The 17,056-nt window shown below is 45.0% G+C and overlaps 1 protein-coding gene and 1 pseudogene across 1 annotated transcript; one reads left to right on the forward strand and one right to left on the reverse strand.

Annotated features, from left to right (window-relative positions):
* Window positions 1-648: 648 nt before the first annotated feature.
* LOC108709306 (SLAM family member 6) lies at window positions 649-12,729 on the reverse strand. The gene is made up of 7 exons (XM_018249028.2): window positions 12,240-12,729; window positions 5,133-5,429; window positions 3,546-3,785; window positions 2,860-2,946; window positions 2,113-2,172; window positions 1,703-1,769; window positions 649-1,207 (listed from the first exon to the last, which is right to left on the reverse strand). Exons 1-6 carry the CDS (start codon window positions 12,295-12,297, stop codon window positions 1,729-1,731), a joined length of 783 nt encoding a protein of 260 aa, XP_018104517.1. The 5' UTR covers window positions 12,298-12,729; the 3' UTR covers window positions 649-1,207; window positions 1,703-1,728.
* Window positions 12,730-14,582: 1,853 nt separating this feature from the next.
* On the forward strand, window positions 14,583-15,336 carry LOC108708877 (annotated as a pseudogene).
* Window positions 15,337-17,056: the final 1,720 nt, after the last annotated feature.

A 17,056-nucleotide genomic window follows, 5' to 3' on the forward strand; every position in this document is an offset into this window, starting at 1 on the left:
TTTAGAATAGTTTACAGGGTCGGCGACACCCCTCCCAGAGCTGCTTCAGAAGGAGAGAAATTACACTTTACACCTCAATATAAGAAAAACCGTCACACATAGAAAATAGAAAGTCATTGGAAAAAGTCGTTATTTCCGGTGATCTATCTGAAACCAACTAGTTGTTTGAAGGTGAACAACCCCCTTTAAGTCTACTAGAAAATCATGTAAACATTAAATAAACCCAATGGGCTGGGTTTGTCTCCAATTTAATGATATCTTAGTCAAGTACAAGCTACTGATTTATTATTACACAGAAAAGGAAATAATTTAAAAAAAATTGGATTATTCGGATAAAATGAAGTCTATGGGAGACGGTCTTTACGTCATTCAGAGCTTTCTGGATAATGGGTTTCCAGAAAACAGATCCTATACCTGTACTGCTTATAAAGGCAAACACACAATCTGTTACCAGTGCAGGGCAAGACACATATTATATATGTATTACTTTTTTTATGGTGCTTTGGGCTACTGTTCCTTTAAAAGTGGACTTCTATAGTATCTTGTTGGGCTTCAGTTGCAATGTTTTTGATTGATGACTCTCAAAAGTTCAAGTTTGGAAGACTTAGCAAAAATGTTAATTTTTTTGTTTTGTTTTGTTTTTTTTTAAAAAAAACCCGGTCTTGGAATTGATTTAGTCTGCCCTAAAGAAACTCATTTTAGAGTTGAAGTAAAACACACAGTTACACACCAAGCTAAGATGCACTTCTTCCTTGTGGTCCTTAGACAAAAAGCACAAGCAGAATTCTTGTCTCCTCCTGTGTCGGCACCGCATCCACCTCAGCCAAGAAGGAGGCGGGATCTACAAGATCATTCCAGGCTGGGAGAATCCTTGGCGGGAGCTGCAGCTCACGTCCCCTTCATTCCAATTGCACAATAAATACATGCGATATGAGCAGAGTTGTACCCAGCATGGGGTAGTGCAGGGATGCCGCCTACACTGTAGACCGATATGCCATGGTAGGAGGAGGGACATGGTCTCACAGGGGGGTGGTGCCTTTGGGAGTAGAACACGGATAGGCAGATCCATGTACAAAGCAATGAGTATAAGGCACCAGTACTTGGGGTTCTGTGGGAAAGTCGCAAGTTGTTTCCTCTAATTTCTACAATGTGTGTCTGTGTGGAGACCTCCCAATACTGTCCAATCAAAAGTCCTGCGCCTGCCGACCTGGAGACAAAGCACAAAGAATTAATAAATATCACCAAATGCAACTGGACGTTTCCCAGAAACACAAAATGTACCCCATGCTGCATCTGTGGGGTGCAATACTGCCAAACACCAGAGTAGGAACCCTCAAACCAGCCAGTTGGGTACAAATATATTATATTATAAGGAAAATAGACAGTATCATGGTTCCTATCAATCTGAGGAATCAGCTGTGTAACAATAACACATGTATATTTATATCTGGCAGGTCAGTGTCCCCCCCTTTCCTACATACCCCCCAACTGACTCCCACAGGGGAGTGATATTTTTCACTTAAAGGAACAGTAACACCAAAAATTCAAAATAGAAGAAAACATAATGTAGTGTTTCTCTGCATTGGTAAAACTGGTGTGTTTGCTTCAGAAACACTACTATATAAACAAGCTGCTGGGGGGTCACTATGAAGCCCATTAGACTTCCCCAGGGAGCCCTACGATTTCCTCTTTTCATACTCACAGTTTCCTGATATTCATTAGTGTAACTTATGGGCTCATATCCTCTGCATTTAGGGTTTCTGGAGAATCTAAAAATCAGAAAATTCACATTAAAGCAGCCATACCCCAGGTCCCATTATTTGATCCCCCCCCAATATTTCCCAGCATTCCTTGGGAACAATGACAAAAAGGGCATGGGGATTAGTGTGTGGGAGAATACAGACTTGTGCACTCTCCTACAATCCCCCCACCCACCTTGTGAGTCCTGCAGGTAGGGTTGCCATCTTTTCTGGTAAAAAAATACCGGTCTTCCTATATTACCTTTTTTCCCTATTAATAACATTTGGATCAACCATCATTTTTACTGGCCAGGTGGCAACTGTACCTGCAGGTGGTGCACATGGGTATGACCAGCACATGATCCAAACTTACTTAGGTTCTGTCCCTCCGGCTTTGGTTGCTCAGCTCTGTGGAAGAACTTCCCTTTCTTATCTACGGATAAAGAAAATATAGAAAATGTTTCAGTTATTCAGTGAAATGACAGGAAATCTGCCCCTGAAGGGAAGTCATTGGATACAGTAAGCAGGGGGCAGTCACTTATTGCAATATTATTATTGGGCAACTATGGGACTGTATCAGTTTCTGGGACATCAGAGCAACTGGCACCTGTGCATTGAACCCACCTAACTAAACCCAGTGAGGTAAGTACCATCCCATGAGCTAAACAGGAGCCCCTCCTCAGGCCACAAACCCCTAACCCCCCCCCCCTACAACCTGAGGGAACCCTTATCTTTCTTTTCTGCAGTGGAACCTATTTCAAACTCCCTGTTCAAACCCTGTTAAAGGGACAGTAATCCCAATGTTCCACCATTAGCAATGAATAGGAATTGTACTGAACGTAAAAAAACACTTCTGCCTATTCTTTTAATTAGGAAATATTTGCGGTTTTTGTTTTTCTCTAATAGGGCCAAATTTTTAAACTGAAACTAAAGTCAAATTCTGCTTCCTGAGACGTTGAATAGGAAGCCTCTGTATAAACAAAACCCTCCCTTCACCCAGCTACATCCGGGTATCTTTTTAGATAGTGAACCCCCCGCCCCAGTTAGGTATGAGTGTAACATAACTATGAACAGAGCTACAGGGGAATTTAGATAGAAAACGTGTTTGTTGATCACTTACAGAGAATGATTCCAGACACAATCACAATCACAACACAAACAAAGAGGAGGATCATGATGATATGTGTTCTGTGTCCCTTCTCCTCTTCTGAAAGACAAAAGCAGAACTGGGGTTAGTGCCAGTCATACAAGTGCGACCTTATCCCATACCAACACCCTAGAAAGTCAGCCAGTGACATGGCTACATATTTTCCATGATGTTCTGCCACCTTAGGTATTAAACTACAAGCTCTGTTGCCGAATGTTACACTGTGCAAGGAGTAGTACTGTATATAATATTAAATAATAGGCATTGGATTTTGGTACTTGCACAGGGAACAAAGAAACCTATGAACTGGGAGTGACGTCACTACCTGTAATCTATATCAGTCCAATACAAACACCCCAGCACTAACATGTACATATGTGGAACACGCATGTAGCCCAGGGTAAATGGTGTGGGGTACATTGACCTGTCACTAAATACCCGTTACCTTGTGACTAGTAGTGAATAGAACTATAGAATTGCTAAGCACCCATGAATCATAATCAGAACAGCTTTCCATTGAATGTATTATTCATAGGCTGGTTGTATCGGCAGAGAGCTCTCCTTCAATTTCTACATTGCCTTGTGTGGTCTACGAGTAACACACCGGAGAAGACTGATAGTGGCCCCAGAGCACAGAGGCCCAGAAGAGAGATACTCACGGACACAGGAGGAGAGTAGGAAGGAGGTGAACTTGGAGGAACCGGGGTTCTGAGCATGGCAGGTCAAATTTCCATCCGTATAAACACTTGGGTCAGTAACAGTGAGATTCTGTTGGGCAGACACAAAACCGGAGGAATTCTGCCATTGGTATTGCACATTCCCTGGGGAATGACAGTGCAGGACTAGGGAATTCGTCTCCTTCTCCTGGGTACAAGTCACATTAGGTCTCTGAACAACGTCTACAGGAGAGAATCAGAGGCACCAACACACAGTCAGTCATATTGACCCAAAATCCTTGTGAAAGGCAATGCTAAGAGTATATATAATATTATTTTCTGCAATCATGCAAGGCTAGAACACCTTCAGGCTAAGCGTATCTGCCCACTGCCACATATTATAGCTTTGTGACCTTTGCTTTTGCAGCCTTGAGACGTATGCAGAACTAGACTGGTAACATCTTAGTTTTTGCTTTGAGACATGTTGGCCTCGCTGGATGACAAATAGCCACAAAATAACAGCTAAATTTATTTTGCTGAAGAACGAGGATGACTCGTTGTAATCATAACATACGTGTAAGTGTGTGTGATCCTTGTTTGAGAGATCTCAAGTCCTTCCTGGGGTACTCCAAGGATGGGCTCAAGTGGTGACCAGTAGGCAAGTGGTCAGGGACCCCTACACCTAAAACCCACTAAGGTTACAGTGGAGTCCAGTCCCTGCCTTGAACCTCGAGAGTCCATGTAAAGTAGGGGGCTCTGGTAGGGAACTGCATTTTTGAACACTGTCCCACTGAAACGCCCAAAGTGCACATGGAGTCATGGAAATGCCCCGGTGAGCCCAACCCTGGTTCCTTACTGTATCTCCCATCTGTAACCCTAAAGGTCCCTTACTAACCTGACTGGGGTGCAGAGAATCTCAACATGGCTTCCCTAGGGTATTGGGGTCATATACAACAAGGACTGTGACCTTCTGCCCATGGTTCATAAACAAGCCCATGTTATTTCTGGTCTTGACTTACCCTTTACTTTCCTACACAAGCTTTCATGGTCATGTGATGCTAGGGTTGACACCTTTTCTGGAAAAAAATACCGGCCTTCCTATATATTTAACTTTTTTCCCTATTAATAACATTGGGATCAGCAATCATTTTTACCGGCCAGGCCAATAAAATACCGACCAGGTGGCAAGCCTAGATGCAGATACAGACCAGTGACTGTGTTGCCTCTGCCTCAGCTAAGCTTGCTTAGCGCTCTCACCCTTTCCAGCTAAACCAGAATCCCTGCAAGGTGAACTCGCCCTTTAATGTAATGGGCACAATAAGGAGATGTGAGTGGCACAAACAATGTCAATCAAGGAATATTTTCTATATCAGAGACTGGACAGTGACACATGGAGCCGTTATTGTTACCCAAAAGTGAGTGCCGGCCTGTATTCTGGGTGACAATTTAGGCACAAACGACTTGTGTTAATAGCCAAAGGGAAGAGATTTGTGGCAATATTCAGACTAAATGTCCTTGTTTGGCACTTTGTGTTCATTACATCAGTTAATTCCCCCTGAAACACCCCCCTCCCCCCCACCAGGCACTTACCAAACACCTTTAGGGTAAAAGTGTCAGTGTGAGTTTCCCTCCCGACCTGAATCTCAGCAGTGTATGTGTTGCTGTCTTCCTTCTGCAGTTGATTAATGGTCAGACTCCCAGGATCGAAGGTCGCACTAGCTCTGCCATTGTCCATCGGGGGATAAAAATGGTTTTGCCCAGCGTTATCAAGTTCTGCCAACTTGTCCTGACCAAACTTCCAGGTGATCTCTGTGGCACCAGCATAGTACATCAGGTTAAAGGTTACAGATCCATTAACAGCCTTATTTATTGTTGTTTCACCCCAAACTGCAAGAGAAAATTCAGTAGTGAGTGTCCCCTGTACAGTCCTCACTAAAAGTGACTGCTTGTGCTCAATGTGCCCAGCGCTAGGAATGCCATGGGGAAGCATTGGCACAGGCAGTTACTTCAGACAATGAAGAATTTAACTGCAAAGTGGCACAAAAAATTTAATTAACCTTGTTTACCGGATGTGTAGGGGGGAGCCAGGTCTGGTGCTATTGATACCCACACCCACCCTAACCAACTTCATCTCAATGCAATGGCCACATGACAAACCCTGGGTCTGGCAGGTTTGGGGCTGAAAATAAAATGGAGTCAGGAGTCCCAGCTGACAATCACAAACTAATATTATTTATGTTAATGGCAGGAGGTACTGAGGGGGGTGGGGGAAATCAGGCACAAATAGACTGGCAGAGGTGCCACCTGCACTACAAGCAAGAAAGGCATCAGCGCCAGTCACAGACACAGGGAAGGGGCCACCAAGGCAGCTCTCAGTGTGGGCCAATCAGAAGTGGTTTACATAACACCCAGCATGCATAGCAAGTCCGGCTTTGATACTCCTGCATGAACGAGCCTCTAGTTGTACTGTCCTGTTCTGTATCACTGAATCGGGTCTTGGCAGTTGCAGAACCTGCCTGGCGCTAACTCTGCTAGAACATTTCATTGGACTGATCATTCACAAAGCCAATGTGTGGGACTAGAACATTTTAATGGGAGTTTACAGGGAGAGGGTCGGGAAAGCTGTAACTCAATCAGCGGGTGGGAATAGAACACTCCGATGTGAGTTTCCAGGGGGAGGGGTAGGGAGGCTGTAGCACAAGCTGTGGGTGGGACTAGAATCCTCTAATGGGAGTTTCCAATGGGAGGAGCAGGGAGTCTATAACTCAAGCAGTGGGTGGGACTAGAACTCTCTGATGGGAGTTTCCAGGGGGAGGAGAAGGGAGCCTGCAACTCAGGCAGTGGATGGGACTAGAACAATATTGGCAGCATACAGGGAGAGGGGCATGCATATGGCAATCCATGACATAATGATGAAGGGAATATTACAGATGGTTATTAGACAATGGCTGACAGCACAGCAGCCCAAGGGTGTCAGACTGCACCTAAATATTAGTGACACTGATGCAGCTCTGGTACCTCTCATACACAGTCAGAATGTGGTTATACCTCTCTGTACTGAGATATAATGCCAACATTCTGTACTTAAAGGAACCAAACAATATGTGATTTAAAGGAAAGACAATATAATGTAGTGTTGTGCTGCACTGGTTCAACTGGTGTGTTTCCTTCAGAAACTCTACTATACTTTATATAAACAAGCTGCTGTGTAGCCATGGGGGCAGCCATTCAAGCCCAGGATACACAGTAGATAACAGATAAGTACTACTATAGTTTATCTAAACAAGCTGCTGTGTAGCCAGGGGGCAGCCATTCAAGCACATGATACACAGTAGATAACAGATAAATACTACTATAGTTTATATAAACAAGCTGCTGTTTAGCCATGGGGGCAGCCATTCAAGCACAGGATACACAGTAGATCACAAATAAGTACTACTATAGGTTATATAAACAAGCTGCTGTGTAGCCATGGGGGCAGCCATTCAAGCACAGGATACACAGTAGATAACAGATAAGCACTACTATAGTTTATATAAACAAGCTGCTGTGTAGCCGTGGGGGCAGCCATTCAAGCACAGGATACACAGTAGATAACATATACGCTCTAAAAGAATCCCACTGTAGAATATCAGCCACAGTTGCAGCTACCGAACAGCTAAAGATTGTGGGAAACACAGTAGAATGAGGCCAATGTACTCAGAGCTAGCGGTATCCTAGGCATTTAGTGGCACTCATACAGACTGAGCAGTTGTGTCGCTGTACTACAAACAACAATGGCAACTCCCATCCGCTCTGTAGCAGGGAGTTATATTTGGCAGTGGAAAAGGAAATGGTGTATAGGGAGGTTCCATGCAGGAAATTACTGATACACACAGAGCTGCACTGCTGCCCGACACTTATATAAATAACATTACTCCTTATACCCAAGCACTGTTACTTGAAGACTCCCCCCCCACTGTCACTCGTAGTGCCCCCCCAGCACTGTTACTTACAGCCTCCCCCCACACTGTCACTCGCAGCCTCCCCCCCAGCACTATGACTTTTAGTGCCCCCCAGCACTGTTACCCTCAGCCTTCCCCCCAGCACTGTTACTCGCAGTGTTTATGGCGGATGAAGCAGTGCTGGGAACCCATTGTCTCACATACATTCTGATGGTGCCAAGCTATTAGTCACTACTGATTAGCTCTGATTTCAGCCTGAACCATGCGCATGTACCATATACAAATGAGAAGAGAGCTGGCACATGGCCCTGATATCTTAAGCCCCGCCTCTCCACATTAATTAAATATTCTGTACTGTTTCTGAAACAATCAAGTTTATTTTCACTATCTCTAGCTCATCGTCGGTTTCTCTTCATTCTCTCTTCAAGCAGGGGTTGGGTGTCAGATAGTCATTGACAGTTACATCCAATATATCTTACAGGGGCTCCTTTTGCCTAGAAGATGTATTAGAGCTCATCCTATTAAAAACACCAGACATCATGTCTCTCTACATGCAGGATTTGTGCAAAAGGCTGTTAATTTGTTAGATATTATTTGTACTGAAATCAGTTATTTGAGTGAGCTCCCCCACATAATTTTCTCAGAACCTGTTTATTGGGAAACACCAATGAATTGTAAAGTTAGGTCCATAAATATCTGGACAGAGACAACTTATATATATATATATATATATATATATATATATATATATATATATATTATATATATATATATATATATATATATATATATATATATATATATATATATATATATATATATATATATATATATATATATATATATATATATATATATATATATATATATATATATATATATATATATATTCAAGTCTACCATAAAGAGAATCAAATACAAAAAATATCCCAAAAAACACTCTATGATAAAGTTTAAAAATTTGCTTTTATTTAGCATAGAATTTAAAAAGTAGGAATACAGACCAACTAGTTGTTGGCGGAACACTAGTTCTACTTTTACAGAGGGTGCACGGTGCACTGCAAGGTGCAAGCCACTCATAAGCACCAAGAATAGAAAGGTTAGATTGGACTTTGCTAAAAAACATCTAAAAAATCCACCACAGTTCTGGAAAAACATTCTTTGGACAGATGAAACCAAGATCAACCTCTACCAGAATGATGGCAAGAAAAAATTATGGAGAAGGTGTGGAACAGCTCATGATCCAAAGTATACCACATCATCTATAAAACATGGCGGAGGCAGTGTGATGGCTTGGGCGTGCATGGCTGCCAGTGGCACTGTTTTAAAGATGATTATTTTCTACAGTTACAGGGTTGTGCCATGGGTGCCAACATGGCACCTGCCTATAACCTGCCTATAACAACATTTACATGGATTTTTTTGAAAAAAACTTTTATTTTTTCCAATGACCATTTTTTTTATCTGATACATGCGTATATGCACTATGTGGATGATACATGCTTCCTATGGACAGGTACAAGGGCAGAACTGGATGAGTTGTTGACGTATTTAAACGGGGTACACTCCACTATCAAATTCACTTTGGAGACCAGTTCCACTAAAATACATTTTCTTGATGTAAATATTACTGTCAGGGGTATTTCATTTATTACTTCAGTCTATACCAAACCTACCGACAGAAATAATTTATTAAGACCAACTTGATATCATCCTCCAAGGCTGTGTAAAGGTCTCCCAAAAAGCCAGCTATAACGGGTGAGACGCATTACTTCAACCGATGAATTGTATGAGAAGGAAGCTACGGATATGCTTATCTATCGAGAAAGGTTATGATAGAACCAGTCTTGAAGCCTCCAGAATGAGTGTACAAGCCACCCCTAGGAAGGAGCTACTTGCTAAAAAGAACACAAAGGTTAACAGGCCACAAATAATCCCTTTTATTTCTTCATATGACAGTAACTCAAAAGCCATTCGTAAGGTTATATCTAAATATTGGGCTGTTGAAAGTAGTGATCCTAAATATGGACACTTGCTCCAGTCACCACCACTATTTTCATATAGACGGGGCAAGAATATATATCTTATCAAACCCAACCCCAAATATGATTTAGGTGAACATGGCCACACCAGGTACAACTCCAATGGTACTTTTTCTTGCAGGAATTGCGGCCATTGTAATGGGATAATCCCAGGTCACATGGTCACATATCCACAACACAGCTCCAAAAACACGCGTAAAGGGTTCTTTATATATATATATTTATTTATTGCATCGAATGTCCCTGTGGTTTATCTTATGTTGGACAAACATCCAGATCCATCAAAGTTAGATTAAATGAAGATATACACAATACGTAATTATAAGACATCATCCTGAATCATCTACCCAGGGACAGGTAAATTTCCCCTTCCCTTTAAATGCAGGGGTAGTACGATATGTTGTAACTTTTTTACAAATGTTGCCAATTTGCCTTATTCTAATTTTTACTGTTACTTTTGTTGTTTTATTTTATTTACTAGTGGTGTTTCCTTTTAGGTAAATTGTTACACTGGTTTTTACCTTTGCACCGAAGGTATTAATCCATCCAAATATGGATTACTACAATTAAGAAACACCTTTGGACACTGAACATGTTCCCTGGGGGGGGGTTTTAAGATTAATTTTATAACAATTCGCTGTCACTCTTCACACAATTTGCTATTTTACCAATTGTATATGCTAATTTATTAATTGACCACCCTATTTGTATTTTCTGCACTACGGTTGTCACATGCTTGACAAAAGGGTTGCGTTTTCCGCACATTAAAAAATGCTGGGTGCTCCCTGCAACTTGAATGCCTTGTGTGCCGATATCTTCTTCCATTATTGCCAGTGACACTGGGACACTAGAGTTTATCCATGATGTGACACAGAACAGAAGCAGCCGTGTCTGCTCAAATCCAGCTAAATGCAGTCAATTGATTGGGAGGCGTTTCATAATACAGAAGAAAAATGGCCCAAAACATACAGCCAAAGCAACCCAGGAGTTTTTTTCCAGAGAAAACAACCCCAACCTTGACAGTCTACCCTCATAATTTAAGTCTTCCGTCCCTCTAACCAATTTAGTTGCACTTAGTCTCTGCACTCTCTCCAGCTCATTTATATCCCTCTTAAAGGGGAAGGAAACCTCGTCGGCGCTAACCCCCCTCCCGTGTATTGCCCCCCCTCCCTCCTGGCCTACCCCTCCTGCTGGGCAAATGCCCCTAACTTGTTACTTACCCTTCTGCGCAGGTCCAGTCCAGGGAGTTCACAGGCGACATCTTCTTCCACGCGATCTTCTTCCTCCTTTGACCGGCGTTTCGGCGCATGCGCAGTAGGATCGCTTCGCCGGTACCGATCTACTGCTCATGCGCCAAAAGTCACGCGCATGCACAGTAGATCCACTGCGCATGCGCCGGTCAAAGGAGGAAGAAGATCGCGTGGAAGAAGATGTCGCCTGTGAACTCCCTGGACTGGACCTGCGCAGAAGGGTAAGTAACAAGTTAGGGGCATTTGCCCAGCGGGAGGGGTAGGCCAGCGGGGAGGAGGGAGGGGGGGCAATACACGGGAGGGGGGTTAGCGCCGACGAGGTTTCCTTCCCCTTTAAGGACTGGAGTCCAAAACTGCACTGCATACTCCAGATGAGGCCTCACTAGGGACCTATAAAGAGGCATAATTATGTTTTAATGCCTTGAGTTAATGCCCTTTCTTATGCAAGACAGGATCTTATTTGCTTTAGTAGCCACAGAATGACACTGCCCAGAATTAGACAACTTGTTATCTCCAAAAACCCCTAGTTCTGCACAATTTAGTTAGTATAATCTGCAAAAATAGAACCAGTAGTTTCAATTCCCACCTCCAGGTCATTAATAAACAAATTGAAAGACTAAAACTTCGGAGACTAAAGACTAAACTTCATGACAGCAACTGAAAGCCGCTGCACTAAAGGCCTGGCAGAGCATTAAAAAGGAGGAAACCCAAAATCTGGTGATGTCCATGATGTATTAGAAATTAACATTTTATTTTCAGTCTTTTAATTTGTCTAATTACTTTTGAGCCCCTGAAATGAAGTGATTCTGTTAAAAAAAAAAAAAAGGCTTTAGTGCCTCACATTTTTATGAAATTTCTTTTGTTCAACCCACTGAATTAAAGCTGAAAGTCTGCAGTTCAACTGCATCTGAGTTGTTTCATTTAAAATTCATTGTGGTCATGTACAGAACCAACATTGGAAAAAAGTTGTCTCTGTCCAAAGATCAATGTACAACCACTGCTTTTCCATTGGTCTCGCTGTATGGCCATCGCTAGGAGAGTTCTCTTTCCCTTTGGGAAGTACAGCAGGACAATACAGTAACAGAACAAACACATTATATTACTGAATACAAATATACAGTCACAATTAGTAAGTGGAAGGAGCTGCAGCTCTGCATTGGGAATCAGACTAGTCCCCAACAGGGAGTGTCTGTGGCCTCTTACACCCGCCTGAACCCACACACTGCGGCCTGAGCCTGTGAAGGAGCTTCCTGGCTCGAAGAGCTGACCATCTAAGTTGGAGTTCAGACTGGTCTAAGTAAATCTACTGAAGGAGGTGTCAGTGAGACGTGGGGCCCCTGAGTAAAGCGGCTGAGGGAGGTGTCAGTGACACAAGTCAGGTAAGAGGGAAGCGCAGAGTCAACTGGAGGCAGATAAAGTCAGGGCGCAGCTGTGGGGCCAGGGGAAGAGACCGGTACTTACCGAGTCGCACCGACACCATCAGCAGTAACGAAAGAACTCCCAGGCAGGGCCTAAACATCTTCCTAATTTCCACCGAGACCAACAGGCTCCGACCGACTGACACTTTCACTTCTGCCAGGGCGGGCCTTCGTCACTAACCCTGGATAGGATTGGTCGGCGGCTCTGTCTGTCATCTGGAGGTGCCGGTGACTCAGTGTGAGGCAGTTAGCGCCGATCCGCCCACCTCGGAGCTTTTACACGACCCCTGCATCTCACCTGGGCGGGTCCATTGCTGCCTGGACTGTGGGGGAATTTATTCTGGGTCTCCACTGGTTTGGGGGAAAGTCCGTGCCTGGGATTTGTTATTCAGCTTCTCGCTTTTCTCCTGAGTGCCTGTAGCTGGGGGTTACACGTTCCTGCATGTTACTGGCCCCACAGTAAATTCACTTTAGAGGGATGTGTAGCATCTGTATAACAGAGCATTCTGCCCCAGTCGCTGCACAGATCCTATCTGATCCCCATTGGAAACAGCAGTCAGGGCTGGATTTACATAGTGGACGCCCCTAGGCCCACTACCGTCCGTCGCCCCTGTCGCCTCCCCTTTATTCGTGCAAATTTTCATCACCTGGACTGGAGCAATGGGGATTGGCGCACCGAAAATTAAAAAAATTATTGTACCCAGTATTTTTGAACCAATGTGGGTGTGGTTGGGCAGCATGCCGCCCCCCTAGGCCCGGCCCTAGGTGGCCTTTCCACAAATCCGGGCCTGACAGCAGTCCTGCCCTGCTTTATGGCAGCTGAGATTCTAGCTATCTGTATAACAGAGCATTCTGTCCCAGTGTGAGTCTGTAGTATATGTAGAGAGTTAGTGCAACAGGAGGCACATTTCTTGCATTCCCTGTGGGACAAGGGTTGGGGGGGGGGTAGTTGGGGCCAGACTGGGGATAATCCAGGCAGTTACAGCTGAGGGAGCCCTGATTCCCAAACTCCTTCCCTCAAGTCCCTCCTGTCGGATTTCCTGGTTCTGATCAGGAGTTTTTGAAGGAATATCTGTATCAGGTGTGAGTCAGTGAAGCTGCAGGCAGGGCCCAGAGGAGATTATGGCAGAAGGAGGCAGCAGGCAGGAACCCCAGGGTAGGACCCCCTCTGTGTGGGGATTGCCTGGCCAAACTGGAGCTCTTCAGTGCCCTGGGGAAGGGGCAAACCGCGGGCACCCAGTGGAGTGTATTGTGCCCAGTGTGTGATTCTGAAGTGGAGCTGCCAGCTGGAGGGGGTAGAAGAGCTGTTACCGGAATGGCTGGCAGAGAGTGAGGTGCATCTTGCCCAAGTGCAGAGTGGAGGGGCTGCAGTTGCCATGTGACTTACCTGTACTCTTTGCTCAGTCCTTCTCATGCTACTCAATGGGGGAACTAGAACTTCTTGGGCCCTACAGCAAGGGCCCCAAACCTGATATACACAGGTATATAGGGCTGTTGTATGTGGGTGCACAGGAGCAGCTAGGGTTGCCACCTGGCCGGTATTTTACCGGCTTGGCCAGTAAAAATGAAGCTTGATGCCAATGTTATTAATAGGAAAAAACGGCAAGAATATAGGAAGGCTGGTATTTTTTTCCATAAAAGGTGGCAACCCTAGGAGCAGCCTGTATATAAAGAGTGGGAGCTTATGAGAGTATCTTGGGTGAGAGCACGGCTGTTCCTTCCTGTTTTGGGGAACTCCCCGTTATAAGGCACAGTGAATGTGCTGGGGGCAGGATTTCCCCTAATTTGGGGCCCATCCATTGAGTATTGGGGTGGGCTGTGTTTATATTTCCCTCAGGTACAGGAAAGCACCAGCACTCGCCCAACTCTCCCCATTTCTCTGGAAACCCCCACTTCCCCTTTATCCTACAAACCTCACACTGCAGCTTTAGCTTGAGGGTATCAGAGTGGGTCGGGCCAATATTTATCTGCCGGCAGCTGCAGCTGTGTTGGTGGGTTGGCCTGCGCTGAAAGTGGGGCCACAGTTAGTACGAGGGAAGGGCTAGAGGGTTGTGGCTGTGGCTACAAAATAGCTAAGCTGCTGATTCACATATAACTAGCTACAAGCTAGTTTCATCCAGTCCTGGGGCCCCTACATAGCAGGGAGCTCAAATGTATGCTACTGCTAGGGGCCACACAGCACCAGCTTCCTGTTTTACTATTCCTCATCTAGAAATGCTTCATGGAGAGGCTGGGGGGATTCCAGATCTAAAGAGGTTATACAAATCAGGGTCACTTACTGATGCCCAAAGGCACAAGTGCTAGAGTGATAAGGGGTGCAAATTGCACAGCAGGTCCCTGCACCCCAAAGAGATCTGAGGCCACAACCTATGGTTCCTATTGAAACATGAGATGGGGAGGTACATATAGACTTGGAGGAGGGCAGAGGATTATGTAGGGGAGCACATAAACTTGGAGGGGGTGTATATAGATTTGGGGGAGGTGCATGTAGATTTGGAGGGGGTGCATACAACTTGGGGGGTGTAGTGTTAGTGCGCTTATATATACTATATGCGAGGCCTACACACCTGTCAAATTGGCCTTGGATTTTTAGTATACAAAGTTTCCCTCCCGGACCTGCTGATTGGCTGTTCCCATAGGGGGCACATCTCTCCCCCTGCTACAAGTTGCACTGCAGGCGCTTGGGTTATTCTGTGAGCCCTTTACTGTGCCCTGCTGCCGGGACTGTGCCATCACCAATCACAGAGGCCACGAGCTGAGGCCGGCGGCTGAATGTGTGGGGAGGCACCGGTAGTTTCTGCTCAGGGCCCTACAGGAGTTCAAGCCCCACAAACAAGAGCTGGAGGCTGCCCTCTGGGGGGTACAGGAGGCAGGGAAGGCTCTGGCGCAGAGAACTGTGGGGCTAAGGACAGAGGTCGAGGTCTTTATTGAGGGTTATGTGAAGGCTGTACTGGAGCACAAAGCTGTCCTGCTCAGGGACATTGAGAAGGAGACTCAGCTGAGGCAGCAGGTTCTGGACCTGAGAAGGGTCAGTTTACAGCAACAGCTTGTGGACCTACGCACTGCCTCAGCCTTCACAAGAGATCTGGTGGGCCGGGGGCCCAGACCTCCATCTGCTAAAAGCCCAGTGTGAGGGTTGAACACGTACTGCATATATCTTAAGTTATTCCATTTTGTAATACTGTATCCATGTTAAATTCACTACAAGGAAATACAGTATATTCCATAATAGTTTTTTTCGCCTTTGCTACCTTTTGCATGGCTAGGCTGCTCTGTGTGCCTCTGTGTCCGCTGTCTCCTGAGTTCCAGATTGAGCTCTCAGGAGTAAATTGCCCAGGTCTGGTAGGATGTGAATTCCTGTGCATCGTAGGTGTGCCATAACTGGTGCCAAGACCTTTGTTAATACCCTTGGAGTCGTGCAGAGGCCAAAGGGCAGGATTGTGAACTGAAAGTGCTGGTCTTTGATGGCAAATCTCAGGATGGCGGCAATCTTTGGATGAATCTGTATGTGCAGGTAAGCGTCCTGCAGGTCGACTGACGTCATGGAATTGTTAGCTTGCATGAAGGCTATGGCGGAGTGTACCGACGTCATCTTGAACTTGTGGTTGGAAACGAATGCATTTAACTTTTTTAGGTTGAGGAATAGTCTGAAGGAACCTTCCCTTTTCTGCCCTTTTAGTGGGTTTCTTTGTGGATTTGGCAATCTGATCTTTCCATAGTTCTGTTAATACAGAGCTCTTATGGGACAATTGTAAATTCACTTGGAGCTGCAGAGCCTTGATATGAAGCTCCTGTGCTTTGGTCCATAGTGTAAAATACTCTGTGCACTTCTGCAGAACTTCTCCAGAGAGAGAGAGAGAGAAAAATTTGACGGCCGCGTCAAAAAATTAGTTGCGCGCGTGATGCGAATGGCGCCAAAGACTCCAGTGAAAAAGGGGCCAAAACCAAGTACAATACTGGTTGCCCTTAAAAGTAGGGGGGGGGGGACTGTAAGAAAAGAGAAAATTAATACTTACCGAGATTTTCTTTTCCTGGCCATACCCCCTGGCAGCATAACAATTTGGGTTTTATCCCTGTACTGGTTGGACACAGAAGGGTTAACAAGCAACCTTACAAATACCCACCCCCTTCCCGCCCTCACCAGTCTTTACCTGATGTACTGGACGGACAATGAAAAGGGTGGGCATGCTGCCAGGGGGTATGGCCAGGAAAAGAAAATCTCGGTAAGTATTAATTAATTTTCTCTTTTCCTGGCCATCCCCTGGCAGCATAACAATTTGGGTTAGTACCCTAGCAATTAAATGGGAGGGCAACTGAATGATGCTTGATAACAGAATTTAATTAGGTTACAGCTGCGGCCGGCAGTACTGAACGTCCAAACTGCGCCAAAGACGCAGATCTAATATCTAATTTGTAATGTTTAATAAATGTGTTTGGAGTAGCCCATGTTGCAGCCCTGCAAATTGACTCAGGTTGTGCTCCTGCTTCTGCTGCCCATGACGATGCAACGGCCCTTGTGGAATGTGCTTTGATCCCCTCAGGCACCGGCTTACCCTGTTCTTTATAGGCTTTCTGTATTGCCATCACTATCCATCTTCTCAATGTTGCAGTTTTGGCTGCCTCTCCCTTCCTAGCCCCTGCTGGGACTATAAACAGCCTATCATAAAGCCTATGATAAAGCTTGTAGCTCACATGCTCTCCTGGCTGATGTCAGAGCTACTAATAGGACAGTTTTCAGGGTGGCATTCCATAGTGTGGCCTGTTCAAGAGGTTCAAAAGGGCTATCCACAAGAGCATTCAGGACTAAAGGCAAGTCCCAAACCGGAGTGAGTGGCTTAAGTGGTGGAACAATCCTGATTG

This window comes from Xenopus laevis, chromosome 2S, assembly GCF_017654675.1.
Source record: "Xenopus laevis strain J_2021 chromosome 2S, Xenopus_laevis_v10.1, whole genome shotgun sequence".
In the NCBI taxonomy this organism is placed as follows: Eukaryota; Metazoa; Chordata; class Amphibia; order Anura; family Pipidae; genus Xenopus; species Xenopus laevis.

Bases quoted from the DNA above. Each gene is read 5' to 3' on its own strand.
- LOC108709306 (XM_018249028.2), bottom strand. From the start codon at position 12,297: ATGTTTAGGCCCTGCCTGGGAGTTCTTTCGTTACTGCTGATGGTGTCG. The intron at 2,173-2,859 runs GTAAGTGATCAA...CTTTATCCGTAG, and splicing joins TGTGTCTGGAATCATTCTCT to ATAAGAAAGGGAAGTTCTTC. The intron at 1,770-2,112 runs GTAAGTTTGGAT...TCTGATTTTTAG, and splicing joins GCCGGAGGGACAGAACCTAA to ATTCTCCAGAAACCCTAAAT.